The 21974-nt window shown below is 43.3% G+C and overlaps 1 protein-coding gene across 1 annotated transcript in view; it reads left to right on the top strand.

Moving 5' to 3' along the window:
• The window catches only part of NWD1 (NACHT and WD repeat domain containing 1), a 65097-nt gene that overhangs the window by 36764 nt on the left and 6359 nt on the right, over window positions 1–21974 (top strand). The window contains exons 10-14 of the mRNA XM_043464442.1: window positions 2666–2874; window positions 9377–9649; window positions 15436–15526; window positions 18698–18852; window positions 20747–21023. Of these exons, the coding sequence (XP_043320377.1) occupies window positions 2666–2874; window positions 9377–9649; window positions 15436–15526; window positions 18698–18852; window positions 20747–21023 (1005 nt within the window). The remainder of the gene's footprint in view (window positions 1–2665; window positions 2875–9376; window positions 9650–15435; window positions 15527–18697; window positions 18853–20746; window positions 21024–21974) is intronic.

Raw genomic sequence — 21974 nt, forward strand, 5'->3', positions numbered from 1 at the left:
TGGAGTTTCAGCTTCAGCATCAGTCCTTCCAAAGCACTCAGTAAATATTGGCTATTGTAGTAGGAATGACTATTATGGTCAGTGCATATGTCTGTGTGTGTGTGTGTGTGTGTGTGTGTGTGTGTGCTCAGTCGCTTCAGTCATGTCCAACTCTTTGCAACCCCATAGACTGTAGACCACCAGGGCCCTCTGTCCATGGGATTTTCCCAGCAAGAATACTGTTGTGGGTTGCCTTTTCCTTCTCCAGGGCATATATATGTAGCTCCTTCCTTCTTATTATTTTTAATTCCTGCATAATATTCTTTACATGAATGTACCATATTACTTGGGCTTCCATGGTGGCTCAGATGGCAAAGAATCTGCCTGCAATGCAGGAGACCTGGCTTTGATCCCTGGGTGGGGAAGATCTCCTGAAGAAGGGAATGACTATCCACTCCAGTACTCTTACCTGGAGAATTCCGTGGACTGAGGAGCCTGGTGGGCTACAGTCCATGGGGTCCCAAAAAGTTGGACGTGACTGAGCAATTAACACATACCATATTATTTAACCAACTCCCTTTTCATAGGTAGTTTTGAGTTTTTTTTTTTTTTTTTTTGCTGCATCGGGTCTCAGTTGTGGCACACAAGATCTTTGATCTTCATTGCAGCATGTGGGATCTGGTTCCTGGACAAGGGATCGAATCCTGGCCCCCTGCACTGGGAGCATGGAGTCTTAGCCACGGACCACCAGGGGAGGTCCAGAATGGGCTTTTCAGTTTTATATTTCCAGTGGAAAAAAGAGAATTGTCTTCTTTCAGGCTGCTGTTAAAGAGGAAAAATTAAACAAGAAAAACGTTGACAACGAGGTTCTCTTTTGGAGACAGTTTAACCAGGACCCTGAAGTTTTGGAACTGGATCAGCCCTTTAAATCCCCCCACACCTGAGAAACCCCAGAACCCGATCGAATTCAGTGTGTGTGACTGCACATGTTTCTCCCTTTGGGTGTTTTCTTTAATAAAGATTAGAATGGCTTCTGTGCCCTCAGGGTACCCCCTCCATCCATTTTGAACATTAAAAATATACATTTATTTATTTGACTGCACTGGGTGGGATTTTTAGCATGTGGGGTCTAATTCTCTGACCAGGGATTGATTGAACCCGAGCCCGCAGTTTTGGGAGATTGGAGTCTTAGCCACTGGGCCACCAGGAAAGTCCCCAGTTTTTTTGTTTGTTTGTTTTACTTGGACAGTCTTGCAATTAAAGTCCTTATCCATCTTCACACACTTATGCTATTACTTCTTTAAGACACCATTTCTAGAAGTGGGATTTCTTAGTCAAATCGTATGCACATTTTTCATGTTTTCTCTTAGCTTCTTATACTAAAAAAATCTATAGACTCAGAAAAAGTTGTTGAAATAGTACAGAGTTCTCATGTACCTTTTATATACCTTCCCAGACTAGCAATGCCTTATGTAACTATAGTATATTATCAAAACCAAGAGGTTGCACATTTTAACTTTAAAAAAATGTCACCAAGTTACATCTTTGCAAGTTTTTATAAACTTATACTCTCATTAGTGGGGTATAAAAATAACTGATTTCTTGTATCTCTGCCAGCACTCCAGCAAGCAATCAATCAAATTTTTGCCAGTACAATGGATAATAATAGTATTGGTATTTCATGGTGGATTTTTGTGATTACTAGTAAGGTTGAGTATCACTTTCAAATGCTCATTGTCCACTTGTACTGTTTCTATAAATTTCTTGTTTATATTCTTTGTCCAGTTTGTGAGCAAGTTATTTGCATTTTTCTTGCTTATTTGTAAGAACTATTTGTTTATCAGGGAGGGTCTTCATCTGTTATAGACTGCAAATATTTTCTCCCAGTGTGTGATATCTTTCAAGTTTATCCTTCTGAAATTTTACACTTTTATGCAATCCAATCGGTCAATTTTTCCCCTTTATGTCTTCCAAATTTCATGTTTTTCCTAGAAAAATATCTCTCCACGGATATGAAATTTTCTATAATCTCACTTTGGTTTTTTTGTTAGTTTATTAACTTTAGTTTTTTTTTTAGTTTATTAACTTTAAATACTCCCTAGATGATGAACTTTTATACATTTCAATGATCTGTTTATTAGAGATTCAACACTTGGGCAAATGATTTAATCCCAACCAGTTGTTTCATTCAGTTTAGCTTTGCCACATTCCATTATGGTTTTGATGTTTTCATTTATGTATTTATTTATTTTTGGCTGTATTGGGTCTTCATCACTGCACGGGCTTTTTCTCTCGTTGCGGTAAGTGGGGGCTACTCTTACGGCAGAGCTCGGGCCTGAAAGCCCACAGGCTTCAGTGTTTGTGGTGCCAGGACTCCGTAGTTGCAGCTCACGGGCTCTAGAGTGAGGCCTCAGTAGTTGTGATTCACAGGCTTAGTTGCTCCGCGACATGTGGAATCCTCCTGGACCAGGGATCAAACCTGTGTCCCCTGCATTGGCAGGCAGACCCTTAACCTCTGGACCACCAGAAAAGCCCCCACATTCCATTATTTGTAATTCAGACATGTTCTAATCTATACATCTCTTCTTTGGTAAACCAGGGATTTCCAAGCTCGTAGATGTTTTGGTAGTTGGAAGGTCGAAATGTTCCCAGCTAATATACTCTCCTCCACCCTGGTCTGTTGCAGGAGAGGTGAGGTGTGTGGAAGTGTTTGCCCAAGGGACACTTGCCATCTCTTCTTCGAAAGACCACACCTTGCGCTTGTGGGACTTACTCTCTGGCCAGGAGAAATTCACCATTTGGGATGGAGGTTCAAAAGATCCCACTGAATCTCAGACCTGGAGCCTTCATGTGGATGAAGCAAAGAAGGTTGTGTATTCAGCTTCAGGCTCAAAGGTAACAAATACCTGCCCTGTTTGCAAAGGAAGGCTGAGACCAGAGCATTCAAAGATAGCATATTGTGTTTATAAGGAGGTATTCCCCGAAATGAGACAGAAGTATACAACCACTTGAGAGGGTGCCATAAGGGACTTCAAAACTTAGAGTTTTGAAGATTAGATAACTTGATAGTTCTTTCTGACCTTAAGATTTAGGACCTTTAATAGTATTTAATACCTTCATTTTTAGTGCTATAAATTTCCCTCTGAGTACTGCTTTACCTACATCCTGCAAACTTTGATATGTTATGTTATTTATGTTCAGTTCTAACCTGACCTGCATACAGATTTCTCAGGAGGCAGGTCAGGTGGTCTGGTATTCCCATTTCTTTAAGAATTTTCCACAGTTTGTTGGTACATAGTAAGCATCAAATAATTAACAGCTATTAATTGTTCTACAATAAAGTAATAAAACTAATTGGTACTTGTTAACATTAAGTAATATTGGTAGCTTATAAGCTATGCTATCCAATACGGTGACCACCAGCCTTATGTTCCTATCGAGTGCTTGAAATATGGCTATTCCAAATTGAGATGTGCTGTACACAAAGGCCTCCTCAGACAACCATTTTGCCTTTCTGAATTTCTTTTCCTTGGGGATGGTCTTGATCCCTGTCTCCTGTACAGTGTCATGAAACTCCATCCATAGTTCTTCAGGCACTCTGTCTATCAGATCTAATCCCTTGAATCTATTTGTCACTTCCACTTATAATCATAAGGGATTTGATTTAGGTTATACCTGAATGGTCTAGTGGTTTTCCCTACTTTCTTCCATTTAAGTTTGAATTTGGCAATAAGGAGTTTGTGGTCTGAGCCACAGTCAGCTCCCAGTCTTGTTTTTGATGACTGTATAGTGTTTCTCCATCTTTGGCTGCAAAGACTATAATCAATCTGATTTCAGTATTAACCATCTGATGATGTCCATATGCAGAGTCTTCTCTTGTGTTATTGAAAGAGGGTGTTTGCTATGACCAGTGTGTTCTCTTGGCAAAACTCTATTAGCCTTTGCCCTGCTTCATTCTGTACTCCAAGGCCAAATTTGCCTGTTACTCCAGCTATTTCTTGACTTCCCACTTTTGCATTCCAGTACCCTATAAAGAAAAGTACCTCTGTTTTGGGTGTTAGTTCTAGAAGGTCTTATAGGTCTTCAAAGAGCCAATCAACTTCAGCTTCTTCATCATTACTGGTTGGGGCATAGACTTGGATTACTGTGATGTTGAATGGTTTGCCTTGGAAACGAACAGAGATCATTCTGTTGTTTTTGAGATTGAATTCAAGTGCTGCATTTCAGACTCTTTTGTTGACTATGATGGCTACTCCATTTCTTCTAAGGGATTCCTGCCCATAGTAGTAGATATAATGGTCATCTGAGTTAAATTCACCCATTCCAGTCCATTTTAGTTCACTGATTCCTAAAATGTAGATGTTCACTCTTGCCCTCTCCTGTTTGACCACTTCCAATTTGCCTTGATTCATGGCCCTAACATTCCAGGTTCCTATGCAATATTGCTCTTTACAGCATCGGACTTTACTTCCATCACCAGTCACATCCACAGTGGTGTGTTGTTTTTGCTTTGGCTCCATCTTTGCATTCTTTCTAGAGTTATTTCTCCACTGATTTCCAGTAGTATATTGGGCACCTAACGACCTGGGGAGTTCACCTTTCAGTGTCCTATCTTTTTGCCTTTTCATACTGTTCATGGGGTTCTCAAGGCAAGAATACTCCAGTGGACCACATTTTGTCAGAACTCTCCACCATGACCCGTCTGTCTTGGGTGGCCCTACACAGCATCGCTCATAGTTTCATTGAGTTAGACAAGGCTGTGGTCCATGTGATCAGATTGGTTAGTTTCCTGTGATTGTGGTTTTCAGTCTATCTGCCCTCTGATGGAGAAGGGCAAGAGGCTTATGGAAGCTTCTTGATGGGAGAGACTGATTGAGGGGGAAATTGGGTCTTGTTCAGATGGGCAGGGCCATGTTCAGCAAATCTTTAATCCCATTTTCTGTTGATGGGTGGGGCTGTGTTCCCTCCCTGTTATCTACCTGGGGCCAAACTATGGTGGAGGTAGTGAAGATCATGGTGACCTCCTTCAAAAGATCCCATGTATACACTGCTATACTCAGTGCCCCCAGCCCTGCAGCAGGCCATGCTGACCCACGCCTCTGCTGGAGACTCCTGGACACTCACAGCCAAGTCTGGGTCAGTCTCTTGTGGGGTCCCTGCTCCTTTCTCCTCGGTCCTGGTGCACAAGGCTCTCTTTGTGACCGCCAAGAGTTCACTTCCCAGTCCTGTGTGAGTTCTGGAGGCTCTATGGTGGGTTAACGGCAACCTCCTCCAGGAGAGCTTATGCCTTCCCCAGGTTTGCTGCACCCAGAACCTCTGCCCCTGTGGCAGTCCACTTAGAGTCCAAATTAGAGATACGAAATTAGAGATACCAAGGGAACATTTCCTGCAGAGATGGGCACAATAGAGGACAGAAATGGTATGGACCTAACAGAAGCAGAAGATATTAAGAAGAGGTGGCAAAAATACACAGAAGAACTATACAAAAAAGATCTTCACGACCCAGATAATCACGATGGTGTAATCACCAACCTCGAGCCGGACATCCTGGAATGCGCAGTCAAGTGGCCCTTAGGAAGCATCACTACGAACAAAGCTAGTGGAGGTGATGAATTCCCGTTGAGCTATTTCAAATCCTAAAAGATGATGCTGTGAAAGTGCTGCACTCAATATGCCAGCAAATTTGGAAAATCAGCAGTGGCCACAGGACTGGAAAAGGTCAATTTTCGTTCCAATCCCAAAGAAAGGCAATGCCAAAGAATGCTCAAACTACTGCACAATTGCACTCATCTCACAGGCTTGTAAAATAACGCTCAAAATTCTCCAAGCCAGGCTTTAACAGTACGTGAACCGTGAACTTCCAGATGTTCAAGGTGGATTTAGAAAAGGCAGAGGAATCAGAGATCAAATTGCCAACATTCGTTGGATCATCGAAAAAGCAAGACAATTCCAGAAAAACGTCTATTTCTGCTTTATTGACTATGCCAAAGTCTTTGACTGTGTGGACCACAACAAACAGTGGAAAATTCTTAAAGAAATGGGAATACCAGACCACATGACCTGCCTCTTGAGAAATCTGTATGCAGGTCAGGAAGCAACAGTTATAAGTGGACATGAAACAACAGACTGGTTCCAAATTGGCAAAGGAGTACGTCAAGGCTGTATATTGTCACCCTGCTTATATTAACTTATATGCAGAGTACATCAGGAGAAATGCTGGGCTGGAAGAAGCACAAGCTGGAATCAAGATTGCTGGTAGAAATATCAATAACCTCAGATATGCAGATGACGCCACCCTTATGGCAGAAAGCTAAGAAGAACTGAAGAGCCTCTTGATGAAAGTGAAAGAGGAGAGTGAAAAAGTTGGCTTAAAATTCAACATTCAGAAAACTAAGATCATGGCATCTGGTCCCATCACTTCATGGCAAATAGATGGGGAGACAGTGTAAACAGCAGCTGACTTTATTTTTTTGGGCTCCAAAATCACTGCAGATGGTGATTGCAGCCATGAAATTAAAAGACACTTACTCCTTGGAAGGAAAGTTATGACCAACCTAGATAGCATATTAAAAAGCAAAGACATTACTTTGTCAACACAAGTCCATCTAGTCAAGGCTATGGTTTTTCCAGTAGTCATGTATGGATGTGAGAGTTGAACTATAAAGAAAGCTGAGCACCGAAGAATTGATGCTTTTGAACTGTGGTGTTGGAGAAGACTCTTAGAATCCCTTGGACTGCAAGGATATCCAACCAGTCCATCCTAAAGGAAATCAGTCCTGAATATTCATTGGAAGGACTGATGTTGAAGCTGAAACTCCAATATCTGGCCACCTGACACGAAGAGCTGACTCATTTGAAAAGACCCTGATGCTGAGAAAAATTGAAGGCAGGAGGAAGAGGGGACAACAGAGGATGAGATGGTTGGACGGCATCACCGACTCAATGGATATGAGTTTGAGTAAACTCCGGGAGTTGGCGATGGACAGGGAGGCCTGGCGTGCTGCAGTCCATGGGGTCGCAGAGAGTCGGACACGACTGAGCGACTGAACTGAACTATACACAAAGGGCTCCCCAGGTGGCGCTGATGGTAAAGAATCCCTGGCCAACGCGGGAGGTTTAATCCCTACATCAGGAAGATAGCCTGGAGGAGGAAATGACACCCCACTCCAGTATTCTTGCTGAGAGAATCCCATGGACAGAGAAGCCTGGAGGGCTACAGTCCATGGGGTCGCAGAGTCAGACGTGACTGAGCGTCTGAGCATACAGGCACAATAAGTATAAAACACACATTGGATTTCAAAGACTCAGGATCATAAAATATAATGTAAAATATTTCAACAATAATTTTGAATTGATTATATGTTGAAATGACAACATTTGAATATATTGGGTTAAAAAAGTATTTCATTGAAATTGATATCTCTTGTTTCCTTTTTTTACCTTTTTAAATGTGGCTTATAAAAAATTTAAAATCGTGTGTGGCTTACATTGTATTTTTATTGGACAGTGTAGGCTTAACTATTACAGAGGTGTGGGTTGTTTTCAAAACTGATTATAGAAATCAGCTATGTTATCAGCAAAAGTTGGGAAAATACAGCAAAGAAATAATATATAATAAATAACTTCAAACCTAACCATTATCATAATTTTGCTTTTTGCAGTGCGCATGTGTGTATATATGTGCATGTGTGTATGAAAGAAAATGGGGATAAAACCACATATACAGTTTTATAAAATGATCTTTGCCCACAACCTTAAAAATTCTTCAAAATCAGCATGCTTAGTGATTTCATAGGATTGCATTGCATGGCTCTGCTGTAGTTTATTTAACTGATCTCTTAATACTGGACATATAGGTTGCTTCCAGTTCTTCACATGTTCAAATAGCTGAGGTAACTTTCCTTATACGTATATACATATGTATGTATCTTTCTGTGTGTCTTTTCCTAGTCCTTTAGTGTAAATCCCACAGGTAGAATTAATAGAATTATTTAAATGATTACTTTCGATGAAAAGGTACTTTAGGGGGTAAGGTTAAGGATGAAACTTCTCTAATTATTCATCGGTAATTACTTGGAATGAATATATATGCAAATGGCATGGCTGTTTTTCTATTTTTTAAAACTGTATTTTAGAGCAATTTTATTTATTTACTTTTAAAAACATGTGTTTGAGAAGTAATACCCTTTTTTTCCCTAAAAAATATATATTTATTTGTTTTTGGTTGTGTTGGGTCTTAGTTACAGCTTGCAGGATCTTGTGTTGTGGCTTGCGGGCCTCTCTTTAGCTGTGGTGCCCGGGTTCCAGAGTGTGTGGGCTCTCTAGTTGAGACACATGGGCTTTGTTGCCCCATGGCAGGTGGGATCTTAGTTCCCTGACCAGGGAGCAAACCTGTGTCCCCAGCATTGAAAGGTGGATTCTTAACTGCTGGGCCACCAGGGAACTCCCAGTAGTTTTAGATTTGTGGAAAAACTACAGAGATAGTAGAGAGGGTTCCTGTATGGCCTTGTTCCAGCTTTCTCCAATGCCAACATCTTATATAACAAGTGTACATTTATCAAAGCTAAACATTAATATGGACAATTACCATCAATTCAACTCCACACTTCATTTGGATTTTATCAGTTTTTCCACAAATGTTCTTTTGCCATTCCAGAATCCATTCCAGGATCCCTTCCACTTCCCCACTCCTTTTTTCTTTTCAATTAAATTAAAAAAAAATTTGCTGGTTACTTCTTTTTAAATTTATTTACTTATTTTTGGTTACAGTAGGTCTTCATTGCTGTGCCCAGGCTTTACAGAACCTACTCTTTGTTGCGGTACATGGGCTTCTTTCTCATTGCAGTGGCTTCTCTTTTGCAGAGCACAGGCTCTAGGCACACGGGCTTTAGTTATTTCAACATATGGGTTCAGTAGTTGTGGTACACAGGCTTAGTGGGATAGGACCCATGTTCCCTGCATTGGCAGGTGGATTCTTATCCACTGTACCTCCAGGGAAGTCCTTCCCTCCTTTTTCGTTAAACTGATGGGAGTGTTGACAATAAAATGTATAAACTCTAAAAAAGAGCAGGTTTTAATATAGTCAATATTTTGTAATAACTATAAATGGATGGCATCACCAATTCAATGGACATGAGTTTGAGCAAACTCCGGGAGATTGTGAAGGACAGGGAAGCCTGGCGTGCTGCAGTCCATGGGGTTGCAGAGAGTCGGACACATCTGAGCGACTGAACAAAAACAAATAAATGGAAAGGAACCGTTAAAATTTGTATAAAGGTAAAAAGATTTTAATTACAATGACCAAAAAGAAAAAAGAACAGGTCTTGCATTTGACTCTGGCAAACTTGCAGTCTAGGTCCCCCTCTGACATGGCTCTGTCTTTTCATCATTCTGTTAGATCAGTGCTTGGAACCTGGAAACTGCAGAGCTGATTTTTCGTATCCTGGGGGATGCCTCTGACCCCTGGGTATGCATGGCAGTGCTGGCTTTCCAGGCCACACTGCTGACTGTGTCCCAGGGTGGCATGATCGGTCTGTGGAGCTCAGCCACGGGAACTCTGCACAGGAAGCAACATTTGTCCAGCGTCAAAGAAGATACACTTGCCTGTGGGGTCTCAGTCCAGAAACAAGGAAGGATGGTTACCGGGTCCAGCACAGGCTCCATCTCTTTGGTAAGCAACTAATGTTGACTGAGTCAACATTAATTCAGCTCCAAAGTGTTAAGATGACCTAGAAGTTGGGAGAAACCATCTCACTTTTGGTCTTTTTTTTTTAACCTTTTATTTCATATTAAGAGTATACCTGATTAACAATTCTGTGACAGTTTCAGGCGGACAGCAAAGGGATTCAGTCATACATATATGTGTATCCATTCTCCTCCAAATCCCCTCCCATCCAGGCTGCCACATAACATTGAGCAGAGCTCCCTGGGCTATACCATAGGTCCTTGTTGGTTATCCATTTAAATATAGCAGTAGGTACATGTCAGTCTCAAATTCCCTAACTATCACTTCCCTACATCCTCCCCGCAATCATAAATTCCTTTTCTAAATCTGTGAGTCCGTTTCTGTTTTGTAAATAAGTTCATTTGTATCATTTCTTTTTAGATTCCACATATAAGGGATGTCATATAGGTCCATCCATGTGCTGCAGATGGCATTATTTCATCACCTTTGATCTTTTAATGAATGACACTTGGCTTCTTCATTCTAGGGGTTTGCAATTCAGCAGAGTCCAGGAAACATCTCTTGGTGTCTCCTGGGGGCTGGCCAATGTGCAACTGTTGATGCTCAGTCTTTCTGCAGATGCTCTGGGAGAAAATATAGAACATTTATCAGAAGTGTCCCTGATGAGGGGATAGGACTTGGGTTTCTATCTACCAGCTCCATCAATGATTAGGTGAGGGCTGCTCCCAGGAGCATTAACACAGGGGCCAAGTGTATGAGGGAGTGAGGTCAGAAAGAACAACCTCCCAGCGCAGAGTTTCAGGAGTGCAGTGAGCACCCTTCAGGAACAGAGGAGTACATTGAGGGGATATGGATGGGGCACCAAGATTGAGTTATATCAGAGTTGCGGGTGGATGGACAAGGGCACCACGTCATGCACTAGGGGGCTATAGAGCTAAGAGTCTAACCACACCCTCAGTCTGGGGAGGAACTCAGTCTAGGGAGGGAGCCAGGCTCTCCAACGACTTACAGTCATACTAAGAGGAACAGAGTCTGTTTTCACTAGAGGTAGAAATAGCATGTTCTTGCTTGGGTGAAGGGACAAATGCTTCTGATAGAGGCAGTCTTGGAAGGTTCCTCTCCAGGGAGGCAGCCTCAGAAGTAGAAAGGATTACTAAGATGAATAAGCAAGGATGGAGGGAATAGGGGGTTGCGTGGTGAGGTGGTAGGAACACGCTTGGTGTTACAGAGAAAAGAGAAGTGGAGTGGAAATAGATCACAGAGGGTTTTGCGTGTCCTATTGAGGAGGTGAGAGTTTCAGGAAGGGAGAAATATGGCCACTAAAGAATCATCCCTTAACCAACAAGGACCTACTTTACAGCACCGGGAACTCTGCTCAATGTACAGCAGCTGGTTGGGAGGGAAGTTTCGGGGAGAACGGGTACATGTATACGGGTGGCTGAGTCCCTTTGCTGTCCGCCTGAAACTATCACAGCATTGTTAATTGGCTGTGTTGTTGTTGTTCAGTTGACCAGTTGTATCTGACTCTTTGCTACCCCACTGACTGCAGCACACCAGGCTTCCCTGTGCCTTACCATCTCCCGAAGTTTGCCAAGTTCATGTCCATTGCATTGGTGATGCTGTACCGCCATCTCATCCCCTGATGCCTTCTTCTTCTTCTCTGCTCAATCTTTTCCAGCACCAGGGACTTTTCCAATGGGTCAGCTGTTCGTATCAGGTGACCAAAATACTGAAGCTTCAACTTCAGCATCAGTATAGTATATTAGCTATACTCCAATGCAAAATAAAAGGTTTTAAGGTCCAGATTTCTGGACCTCATGCCTCATAGCCTCCCTGAGCAATCAAGGCACCAAATGTGATCCTGAAGATAATCTCAGTCCTTTTATCAGGTCTCTTGATTGCTTCCCATCACTCTTTCAGTCACTGATTGTTTTCATTAATATCCTGCAGCCTAGCAAGGAGCATGAACTCTAGGGTCAGACCCACTGGGTTTAAAAATCCCAGTCCTGAATGTAAATTGGTGCAGCCACTATGGAAAACAGTACGGAGGTTCCTCAAAAAACTAAAACTAGAGTTGCCATATGATCCAGCAATCCCATTCCTGGGCGTAAATCCAGAGAAAACTCCAATTCAAAAAGATACATGAACCCCAATATTCATTGCAGCACTATTTACAATAGTCAAGACATGGAAGCAACCTAAATGTCCTTCAGACAGATGAATGGATAAAGAAGATGTGGTACATATATACAATGAAATACTATTCAGCCATACAAAAAGAATGGAATAATGCCATTTGCAGCCACATGGATGGACCTAGAGAGTATCTCACTAAGTGAAGTAAGCCAAAAAGAGAAAGACAAATACCATACGATATCACTTATATGTGGAATCTAAAATATGATACAAATGAATTTATTTAAAAAACAGAAAGAAACTCACAGATAGATAATGAACTTTTGGTCACCAAAAGGGGAAAGAGGATGGGGGGTAGGGATAAATTAAGAGTTTGAAATTAACAGATACAAGCTACTATATATAAAATAGATAAACAACAAGGCCTTCCTCTATAGCATAGGGAACTATATTCAATAACCTGTAATAAACTATAACGGAAAAGAATATATATATTCAATCACTTTGTCATATACCAGAAATTGACACAATGTTGTAAATCCACTATTCTTCAATAAGCAAACAAACAAAGACAAACCGGAAAAAAAAGGAAAATCCCAGTTATACCTTTACCGAGTTGTACGCTTGGGCTACTCAGCCCTTCTTTGAGCTTCAGTTTCCTCATCTGTAAAATGGGGGCAAACATGGAAACTACATCCAGGGCACTAAAAGGGATGAACAGGTGGGCACCTCTTCAGGCTTCCAATTGGCCGGGGTAGGGTGGGGGCAGTAGGATAACACTGGAGTAAACTGAAAATACGATGTTAGTTAAGTTCAGATTTCTCCCTGTGTAACTCATCTGTGATGCCCCATTCCAGTCCCCTCAATTCAGAAGGCTATTCTGTCGGTCCCCAAGCTACTGATGGTAATGCCCTCGGTTAGGAATGCCTGTGGTGCTCGCCTGGGCACACATCACTCATTGGGGACTCTAATGTGTTTCTCCCATGGAGCCCCTATTTATGACTGGGTCGGCTCTTGTGGTTCTTTTTTTTAATCATCATGGGATGCACTTCAGCTAAAAACCATCAGAGAACTTCGAGGAAGGTAGATAGCATGCCTGAGGGCCACACAATTTTGAGGGTGGGGTGCCAAGCCTTTTGCGGATCAAATCTTTGTTGAAAAATTTAAAACATACGGGTTAGGATGTAGGAAGGGGAAGGCAGTGTCATCCAAGTGGTCACTTATCTTGGTTCCCAGAGTTTTCTGAAAGAGGCACCTTCATGGGTGGGCAGCCTGGTTCCTTATCTAGTGGTTTTGCTAGCAGCTGCCAATTTGTTTATTCAAGATGGATGTCTTTGGAAATGGATGCCTCAGCAGTCAAAAAGCTTGATGTCAGGCACTTATATTACAGTTGCACATCAGGGACCCTGCAGCTAGTTGAGTCTATTTTTTTTCCCAGTCCCTCTCTCCCCACACCCGCACACTTGGTCTCTGCGTTGACGCTCTACCCAATCTGAAAGAGAGGTGGGGGGTAGAAACCCACCCAGCTCTTGATCCCTAAGTGGGGGCAACTCTGATGCAAACTCTGCTCTCTCTCTCAGAGCATCCCCAGCACGACTCACGTACATTTGCCCGCATTGGTACCTGCTTGTTGAGCCACACTGATTGGCTGTGACTCCTTGTCTCAATTCTCCACGCTATACCAGTGTTTGCTAGGATCAACCCCCAAATAAACTAGTCACACTCAAATACTACTCTCAGTGTCTTTTTCTGGCAGAACTCAAACTGGATCCCTAGAAACATGTATATCGGGGCAGAAAACTGTTGGCATGACTGGACAATAATCCCCAGCACCCCCAAAAAGCTGGTGGTCAGGCTGAAGAGAGATCAATTCTGCTCTTTAGAAGGATGGTGACTGGGTTGTAAGAACTAGGGGTCTCTAGAATCTCACTAATGTTCAGATCCTAGCCCTGCTGGGGAGAAAGTCTTGATCCTACTTTCAAAACATTTGAAGACAGTGGTAAAATCAACTTAAACTAAAGAAGCAGTCAAGTCCACTCGAAGTACAGATTAAATTGATCCAGACCCCTGCACTAGAGGCTCAAAGGAAGCATCTTCTTTCTAAGGTTAAATATTATTTAGGTTCTACTCTCCTTTTAGAGGGGCTTCCCAGGTGATGCTAGCAGTAAAGAACCCGTCTGCCAATGTAGGAGACGCAGGAGATGTGGGTTTGATCCCTGGGTTGGGAAGATCCCCTAGAGAAGGAAATGGCACCCCACTCCAGTATTCTTGCCTGGGAAATCCCACGGACAGAGGAGCCTGGAGGGCCACAGTCCATGGGGTTACAAAAAGTTGGACATGACTAAGCAACTGAACACTCATACATGTATAAAATAAATAACTGGCAGGGGCCCACTGTATAACACAGGGAGCTCTGCTCAATGTTCTGTGGTGACCGAAATGGGAAGGACATCTAAAAAAGAGTGGATACATGTGTGCGTGTGTGCTAAGTTGCTTTAGTCGTGTCTGACTCTGTGCGACTCTTTGGACTGTAGCCCTCCAGGCTCCTCTGTCCATGGGATTCTCCTTTCATGAGTACTGGAGTGGGTTGCCATGCCCTCCTGCAAGGGATCTTCCCAGCCCAGGGATCGAACCTGTGTCTCCTGCGGCTCCTTCATTGCAGGTAGATTCTTTACCGCTGAGCCACGGGGAAGCCCTCTATGTACACGTATGGCTGATTCACTTTGCTGCACTGTGTGTTCGTAGAAACTAATATAACGCTGATTGAGAGGTTGGGATTGACATATATACACCATTATATATGATAGATAACCAACGAGAACCTTCAAAAGACTCTCTTTCACAGTGAAACATCTATGGAAAAGAATTACTCATCCTACTGTCTCCATTTCCCTCAAAATTAAAGCACAAATTGTAAAAAGAAAAAGAAGAAAGAAAAATGGATCTTTGTGGCTGAGTAGGCACTCCCATCTTGGAGGAGAGCTGGCTACTCTGTCAGGCAGACACACACTGCCCCTTAAGGAGGGAGAAGGCCCAAACTAACACACAGAGAGAGAATTTTATGTTTAATTTTTTCTTGTCCTGCCTTAAAATAAAAATTGTATTTCATCAACAACCATTGCAGAAATTAACTTCCTCCTGCCCCTGCTTCAGGCAAAAACAACCAAAAATAAACCCAAACCTTCCTTTAAGAGCTGAACAAAATTTCATCTCTGCAACTCAGGAATGGGGAGCACGGTACTGCCCTCTTTCAGCTACAATCTGTCTTTCGATCTTATTTATGATTTCTGAGCTCCTTTGGGGGCAGAAAACTAGAGTGCTGTGATAGTCGCCGGGTCCCGGAGTTGGTTACAACAATAACATCAACAGTAGTAATAACACTCCCACTTTGGGAGGGTTGAATAGAGACAGAAGGCTCCATCCCATGCACGTCTTACCCCACGATAGCCCCGTGAGGCAGTCCTGGGGTCATCGCCCACTTACCAGATGAGGAAACTGAGGCAGCCTGGGGCCAAAGGAATTTCCTTAGGATCACAGAGCTGGTGAGTGGCGGAGCCTTGCATCACACACAAGCCCTTGACCCTAAACCCTTAACCTGGTGGAAATGCCTGATGGGCATCCTTGATTCTGCACAGGTTTCCTCCGAAGGAGACAGCCTGCTGGAAAAGCTTCCGGAAGCTGTGGCGTTCTTGGTGGTCTCTGAAGATGAGTCTCTTCTTGCTGCAGGTAGCGTCTAGCTCTCATTTGGAGTCATGAGGCGGCAACTCCAGATTTGGTTGGAAGTGGAGAGGGGACTGGGGAAACGGGGAAGCGGGTTGGCAAATTCTTTCTGCACAGGGCCTCATAGCTGTCATAATTATCCAACCCTGTCCTGGTAATGCAAAAGCCACCATGGATGATGTTTCAAGTGAGTATGGCTGTGTGCCAATAAAATTTGCATGGATGCTGAGAGACTTCCCTGGAGGCCCAGTGGTTAAGACTCCACACTTCTAATATAGAGGGCAGGGGTTCAATCCCTCATCAGGGAATTAAGATCCCATATGCTATGCAGTGTGGCCAAAGAGTTAAGAAAAAATACTTTCAAAAATGCTGGAATTTGAATTTTATACCATTGTCATGTGTTATGAAATAGTAATCTTATTTTAGTTTTTTCAAGGATGGAAAAAACTTAAAAGCTACTAGCTCACATATAAAAATAGATGACCAGCCAATCTTTGCCCATGGGCTGTAGTTTGTCAACCCCTGTTCTGGACAAATCTCTGAAACTTTCTGGAATTCTGTTCCCTTATCTCTGAAGTGAGAGTGGTTATTCCTGCCTGAGAGCTACAGGGATAGAGAGGCATGGGGTGAGAGGATAGAGTACACTCAGCCCACACAACCCCTGATTTTAGGAGCTTCCAGGCTAGCAGGAAATATAAGTGATTAGGTAGCCACAAGAAAGATTGGTTGGTGCCATGTTCAGATAAGAATCAGGGGTTATAGGAACATATGACTTAGTCTGAAGCAAGCTTGGATTCCCAAGCTTTCTGGTAGAGGTGAGAAACAGGTGCTCCATATCCTGATTTTATTTTTAAAGAAAAAAATTTTAGAGTAGTTTTAGGTTCACAGCCAAACTAAGCAAAAGGCACAGAGAGGTCCAGGTACCTGCTTGCTCCCACTCACACATAGCCTCCCCCATTTTCAACATCACCCACCGGAGCGGCGCGTTTGTTGCAACTGATGAAACGACACTGACATCCTCATGCAAAGTCCACGGCTCACATTATGCTTCACTCTTGGTGTTGTATATTCTGTGGGTTTGGACAAATGGGTAATGATGTGTATCCATCATTGTTGCGTCATACAGATCACTTTCACTGTCTTTGAAAGTGAAAGTGTATTCGCTCAGTCTGTCTGACTCTTTGCAACCCAGGAACTGTAGCCCGCCAGGCTCCTCTGTCCATGGAATGCCCCAGCAAGAATACTGGAGTGGGTAGCCCTTCCCTTCTCCAGGGGATCTTACCAACCCGGATCGAACCCGGGTCTCCCACATTGCAGGCAGATTCTTTACCGTCTGAGCCACCTTAGATCAGTCTAATTTTTTTTTAATGTTCATTTCTATTTTTTTATTTGGCTGTATCAGGTCTTAGTTGCGGCATGTGGGATCTTCCTTCCATCATGTGAGGTCTTTTATTACTGTCACGGACCCTCTAGCTGTGGCACATGGGCTTAGTTGCTCTGCGTCATGTGGGATCTTAGTTTTCCAACGAGGTATTGAACCCTCATCCCCTGCATTGCAACGTGGATTCCCAACCACTGGACAATCAGGGAAGTCCCAGTCCAATTTTTAAAGATTAATCAATTTATTTATTTGGCTGCACTGGGTCTTAGTTGTGACAGGCGGCACCTTTGATCATTGTCGCATGTGGGATCGTTAGTTGCAGCCTGTGAACTGTTAGTTGCATCGTGTGGGATCTAGTCCCCTGACCAGGGATAGAACCCAGGCCCCTGCTTAGGGAGCATGGAGTCTTAGCCACTGGACCACCAGGGAAATCCTTCAGTCTGATTTTTACAAAGCCATTTCCAGGGGCCAAGACACTTTAGACCAGCGCTGTCCAGTAATGAAAACTACAAATGTGAACCATATTTGTATTGTGAATGTTCTTGTGACCCCATTTTAAAAGGTAAAGAGAAATAGTGGCATTTGTGTTATTAATATGTCTTATTTAATGCAATAGACCCCTAAACCCAACATGAAATCAGCATGACTTTAACGGGGGTCTACCCCTCCAGACTGTCACAGAGCCTCGGTTTGAGTTCCCAAGCCACCCAGCTATCCCACTGGCTATTTATTTTACATACGATAGTGTATATGTGTCCCTGCTCTCCTCTCCTCTCTCCCATCGCCCCCATCCCGCAACCTCGTGTCTGTAAATCTGTTCTCTATGTCTGCATCTCCACTGCTGCCCTGCAAATAGGTTCATCAGTACTGAAATGCAGATTCTTAACCACTGGACCACCAAGGAGGTTCCTGTTGCTGTTTTGCTAAACCTGCCCCCTCCTTCCTCTCCTTCACCTCCTCTTCCTTCTGCTCCAGCCACACTGGCTTCCATGCTTCTCTCAAACACAGCAGGCCTCTCCTTCCTTCTGGGTGTCTCATACTATTCCCCCCTCTTCCAGTGCCCGCCACCTCTTCATCTCTCTAAAAGCAATGCAAATGTCCTACAACAAATTACCGCACAAGCATTGGTGGTTAAAACAACAGAATATCTTCATTCATGGTTCTAGTGTCAGGAAGTCCAAAATCAAGGCATTGGTAGGACTGGCAACCTCCAAAGTCTTCTGAGAAGTATCCTTTTTTTTTAAAGCTGTTGTTTTTTCTTCACTTGTTTGTTTTTTGCCTCTTCCAGCTTCTGCCAGGATTCCTTGGCTTATGGCCACATCTCTCCAGTCTCTGCCTCCATCTTCATGTTGCCTTCTGTGCTATGTGTGTCTCTGAGTCCTGTTTTTCTCATGGCATCCAGCCCCTGACTTCATTGCCCTTAACACATTTTCTTTTCCTTCCTTCCTCCTGCCCTTCCACCCCTCCTTCCATCTTCAAAATGTATTTACCATGTGCCCAGCTTTTTTCTGGGAGACCACGAGCAACCCAAACAGGCAGAACCAGCTCTCTGAAAACTCATAGCCTTGTGATAATAAATAACTTCACGGTTTTCAATGAGGTTGTTGATCACTGTTGTGCTCACCCTTCCCCAACTGTAGGCTCTATGAGGATGAGGCCTAGTCTATCTTTTTCACTACTGTATTCTTTCCACCTGCATATAGTAGGTGCTCAAAAAAAATCTTAATTGATTGAATTCAATTACTTTCAAACTCCTCAAGGATTGAAAGGTATAATCTTGGTCTCTGCTGTTTTAGGTTTTGGAAGTTCCGTGAGGATATTTTTGGAAGATGCACAAGGGTTTCATCGATTCATGGCCACTGACCTTGAACATGAAGATGTGGTAGAGACAGCCATTTTTGGTCCTGAAAACAATCTGATTGTCACCGGGTCCCGGGATGCACTCATTCAGGTGAGGGGGAGATGCATGGCCCATCATCCTCACCTTCACCTCTGGAAAAGAAAGTATGATTCTTTTTCTAAACAAAAATATTTATTTATTTGGCTGTTCCAGGACTTAGTTGCAGTATGTGGAATCTTGTAGTTTTGACATGCAAATTCTTAGTTGTGGCACATGGGATCTCCAGGTCCCTGAACTGAGAGCAAGGAGTCTTAGCCACCAGACTACGAGGGAAGTCCCAAAGTATGGTTCTTTAGGGATCATTTGGCTTCAAAATACAGAAACCCACAAAAACTAGTGCAGGAAAAACAGGGCAGGTCATTGGACAGACTTGGGGAGGTGGTCTTCTGGGACTCAGAGACAGACCTAGGGGGAGTTATTAAAACATTTCAACAAAAGAGAGAACATTCCCGCTAAACCTAAAATACTGGGAAGGTTTTGACTTTCAGAGGAGCAGGGCTGGGGAGATGGGGAAAAGATTCCTATTAAGCTCAAAGTTCTCCAAGCTGGGGAGAGGAGCATGTAATACAATAACAGTAACATTCTGGTCTTAGGACCTCTTTAGATTTTTAAAGTTATTGAGAACCTTCAAGGGGCTTTCATGTATGTGGACTATATCAACATGATTCATATATTTTTAACAAATGATCTATTTTGAAATAGTTTTAGGTTTTACAGAAGAGTTGTGAAGAAAGCCCAGATAGTACTCATATGTATGTGTGTGTGTGTGTGTTAGGAACTCAGTCATCCAACTCTGTGTGACCCCATGGACTGTGGCCCACCAGGCTCCTCTGTCCATGGGATTCTCCAGGCAAGAATACTGCAGTGGATTGCCATTCCCTTCTCCAGGAGATCTTCCTGACCCAAGGATTGAACCCGGATCTCCCACATTTCAGGCAGATTTTTTACCACCTGAGCCACCAGGGAAGCCCCATATATATATGTATGACTTTCAGAGGAGCAGGATTGGACATATTTATATATACGCACATATATATGTACATATATGTATATGTATGTACATATACAAATGATTACACACACACACATATATATATATGAGTACTCTCTGGGTCTCTTTGCAACTCTTCCTTAAAACATAAAACCATACGTATCAACTCTTCATCAGCTATCCTCAGGGTTAACATCTTATATCACATTGATCTCATTATCAAAACCAAGATATTAACATTGGGACAATATCATTTGGGACAAAACTCATCTACAGACCTTGATCCTATTTCACCAGTTTTTCCACAAATGTCACTTTTCAGATCCTGTATTGCATTTAGTATCTATTGATACTTGCCATGTTAAAATTTTAAATGCCAAAATCTAAAAATACTTCTCCATTAAGTCCTCAACATGACATATGAATATAATAACAGGCTTTTGTGAAAACAGTTGTTATTTTCTGAAACACACACCAAAAAATCATGAAAAGTGTTATCATTTCATATTTTGGCAAATCTGTTTCTTGTCTGGCTTCATAGAAGACAATCAGATTCTCATATTTGATTCTACATTCTCCCATCTGTTGTGATAACATATTCCATGGTCTCTCGAAGACTCTACTGCTCATTTATGAGAGGACGAATGTGTAAAAAGACAAATGACCTCTTAAATTACTGCAAAAATAATTGTGTTTCTGTAGATCTCCCTGAAACTCCCCTTTTGCAGAACCACCTGGAGGGTAACTTCCAGGGGTTCCCCAGGACACATTTTGAGAACCGCCATGGTAGCTGATTGATGAGATGGAGGGAAGTTTGAGGGGGTGAGGAAATGTGAGGGCCCTTGAACTCCAGCCTGAAAGTTTATCTAAGGCAGAGAAGCGAGCTTCAGAATATTCCTAAACTACAGCAGCATAAGGAAGAAGTCAGCCCTGCCCCTCCACTTCCATCCGCAGGTGTGGAGTCTGTCAGCGCAGGGGACTCTGCTGGACGTCTTGGACGGTGTCGGGGCCCCCGTGAGCCTGCTGGCCCGGGCTGGGGCCCTGGTGGCATCTGCTTCCCGTCAGTCGTCATCTTTTAAAGTCTGGGACCTCACCTGCGCTCAGAAGCCGAGGGCCTGTAACCCGTTCCTGGACCGCACCGGCCTCACGGCGGTGTCACACAATGGCAGCTACGTATACTTCCCTAAAACCGGGGACAAAAACAAAGTCAGCATTTGGGCCTTGGCAGAAGGTTTGTAAGATTTAAGCACAGCCATTTGCGCGGGTAAGAACTGAAGCCCCTGTCTTGGTCTCTTTGGGTTGTCGTAACAAAGCACCATAGACAGGAAAAGGAGAAGCTTAAAGAACAGACACTCATTTCTCATGGATCTGGAGGCTAGAAAGCCTGAGATCAAGACACTGACAGATCAATGTCTTTCGAGAGCCCACTGATCGGTTTGCAGATGGCCACCTTCTCACTGTGCCCTCCGATGGCAGAGAGCAGAGAAAGAAGCAAGCTCTAGAGTCTCTTCTTACAAGGGCACTAATTCCATTAATGGGGACCCCACCCTCTTGATCTAATCACCTTCCAAAGGTCCCACCTCCTAACACCATCACATTAGGGGATTAGGACTTAACACATATTTGGGGGTAGGACCCAAACATTCAGTGTGTGACACCCCACTCCAGTTGGGTTAAAAGTGGCTGATAGAAGACAGGACTTGATTTTACAAATTTCTAGCTTGTGGTCATTGATTATTTGATTGTCAATTCCTGTTTTAGTTGAGGCTTCCCTGGAGGCAGGGTTCCTGATGGGGACATTTGCACAAGTGGCATATAGAGGAGAACTCCCAGGAGGAGAGAGTAAGGAAGCAGGCTGGGTGGAGCAGCACTGAACATGGGGCTGGTCTCAGCCTGACTCCACAAGGAGCCCGGGGACATGAATTGCACTTCACACCTGTCCCATCTTGAAGCAAAGGGACCAGCCTTTTTACTCCCATAGCAGGCAGTCACTGGCCATCCTAGGTGGTGGGCTCAGCACCCAGGCATTTCTAAACGAGGTGCTTCCTTCACTCAACAGCCATGAGGTCTTGGATCTGGGCATGGCAGCAGTAATACCTGCTCAATCCCCACTGGGTGGGTGGAGGCATAGAAATTCCTGTTGTTCAGTCACCAAGTCACGTCCACTGAATCGGTGATGCCA

Source organism: Cervus canadensis, chromosome 4, assembly GCF_019320065.1.
Source record: "Cervus canadensis isolate Bull #8, Minnesota chromosome 4, ASM1932006v1, whole genome shotgun sequence".
NCBI classification, from domain to species: Eukaryota; Metazoa; Chordata; class Mammalia; order Artiodactyla; family Cervidae; genus Cervus; species Cervus canadensis.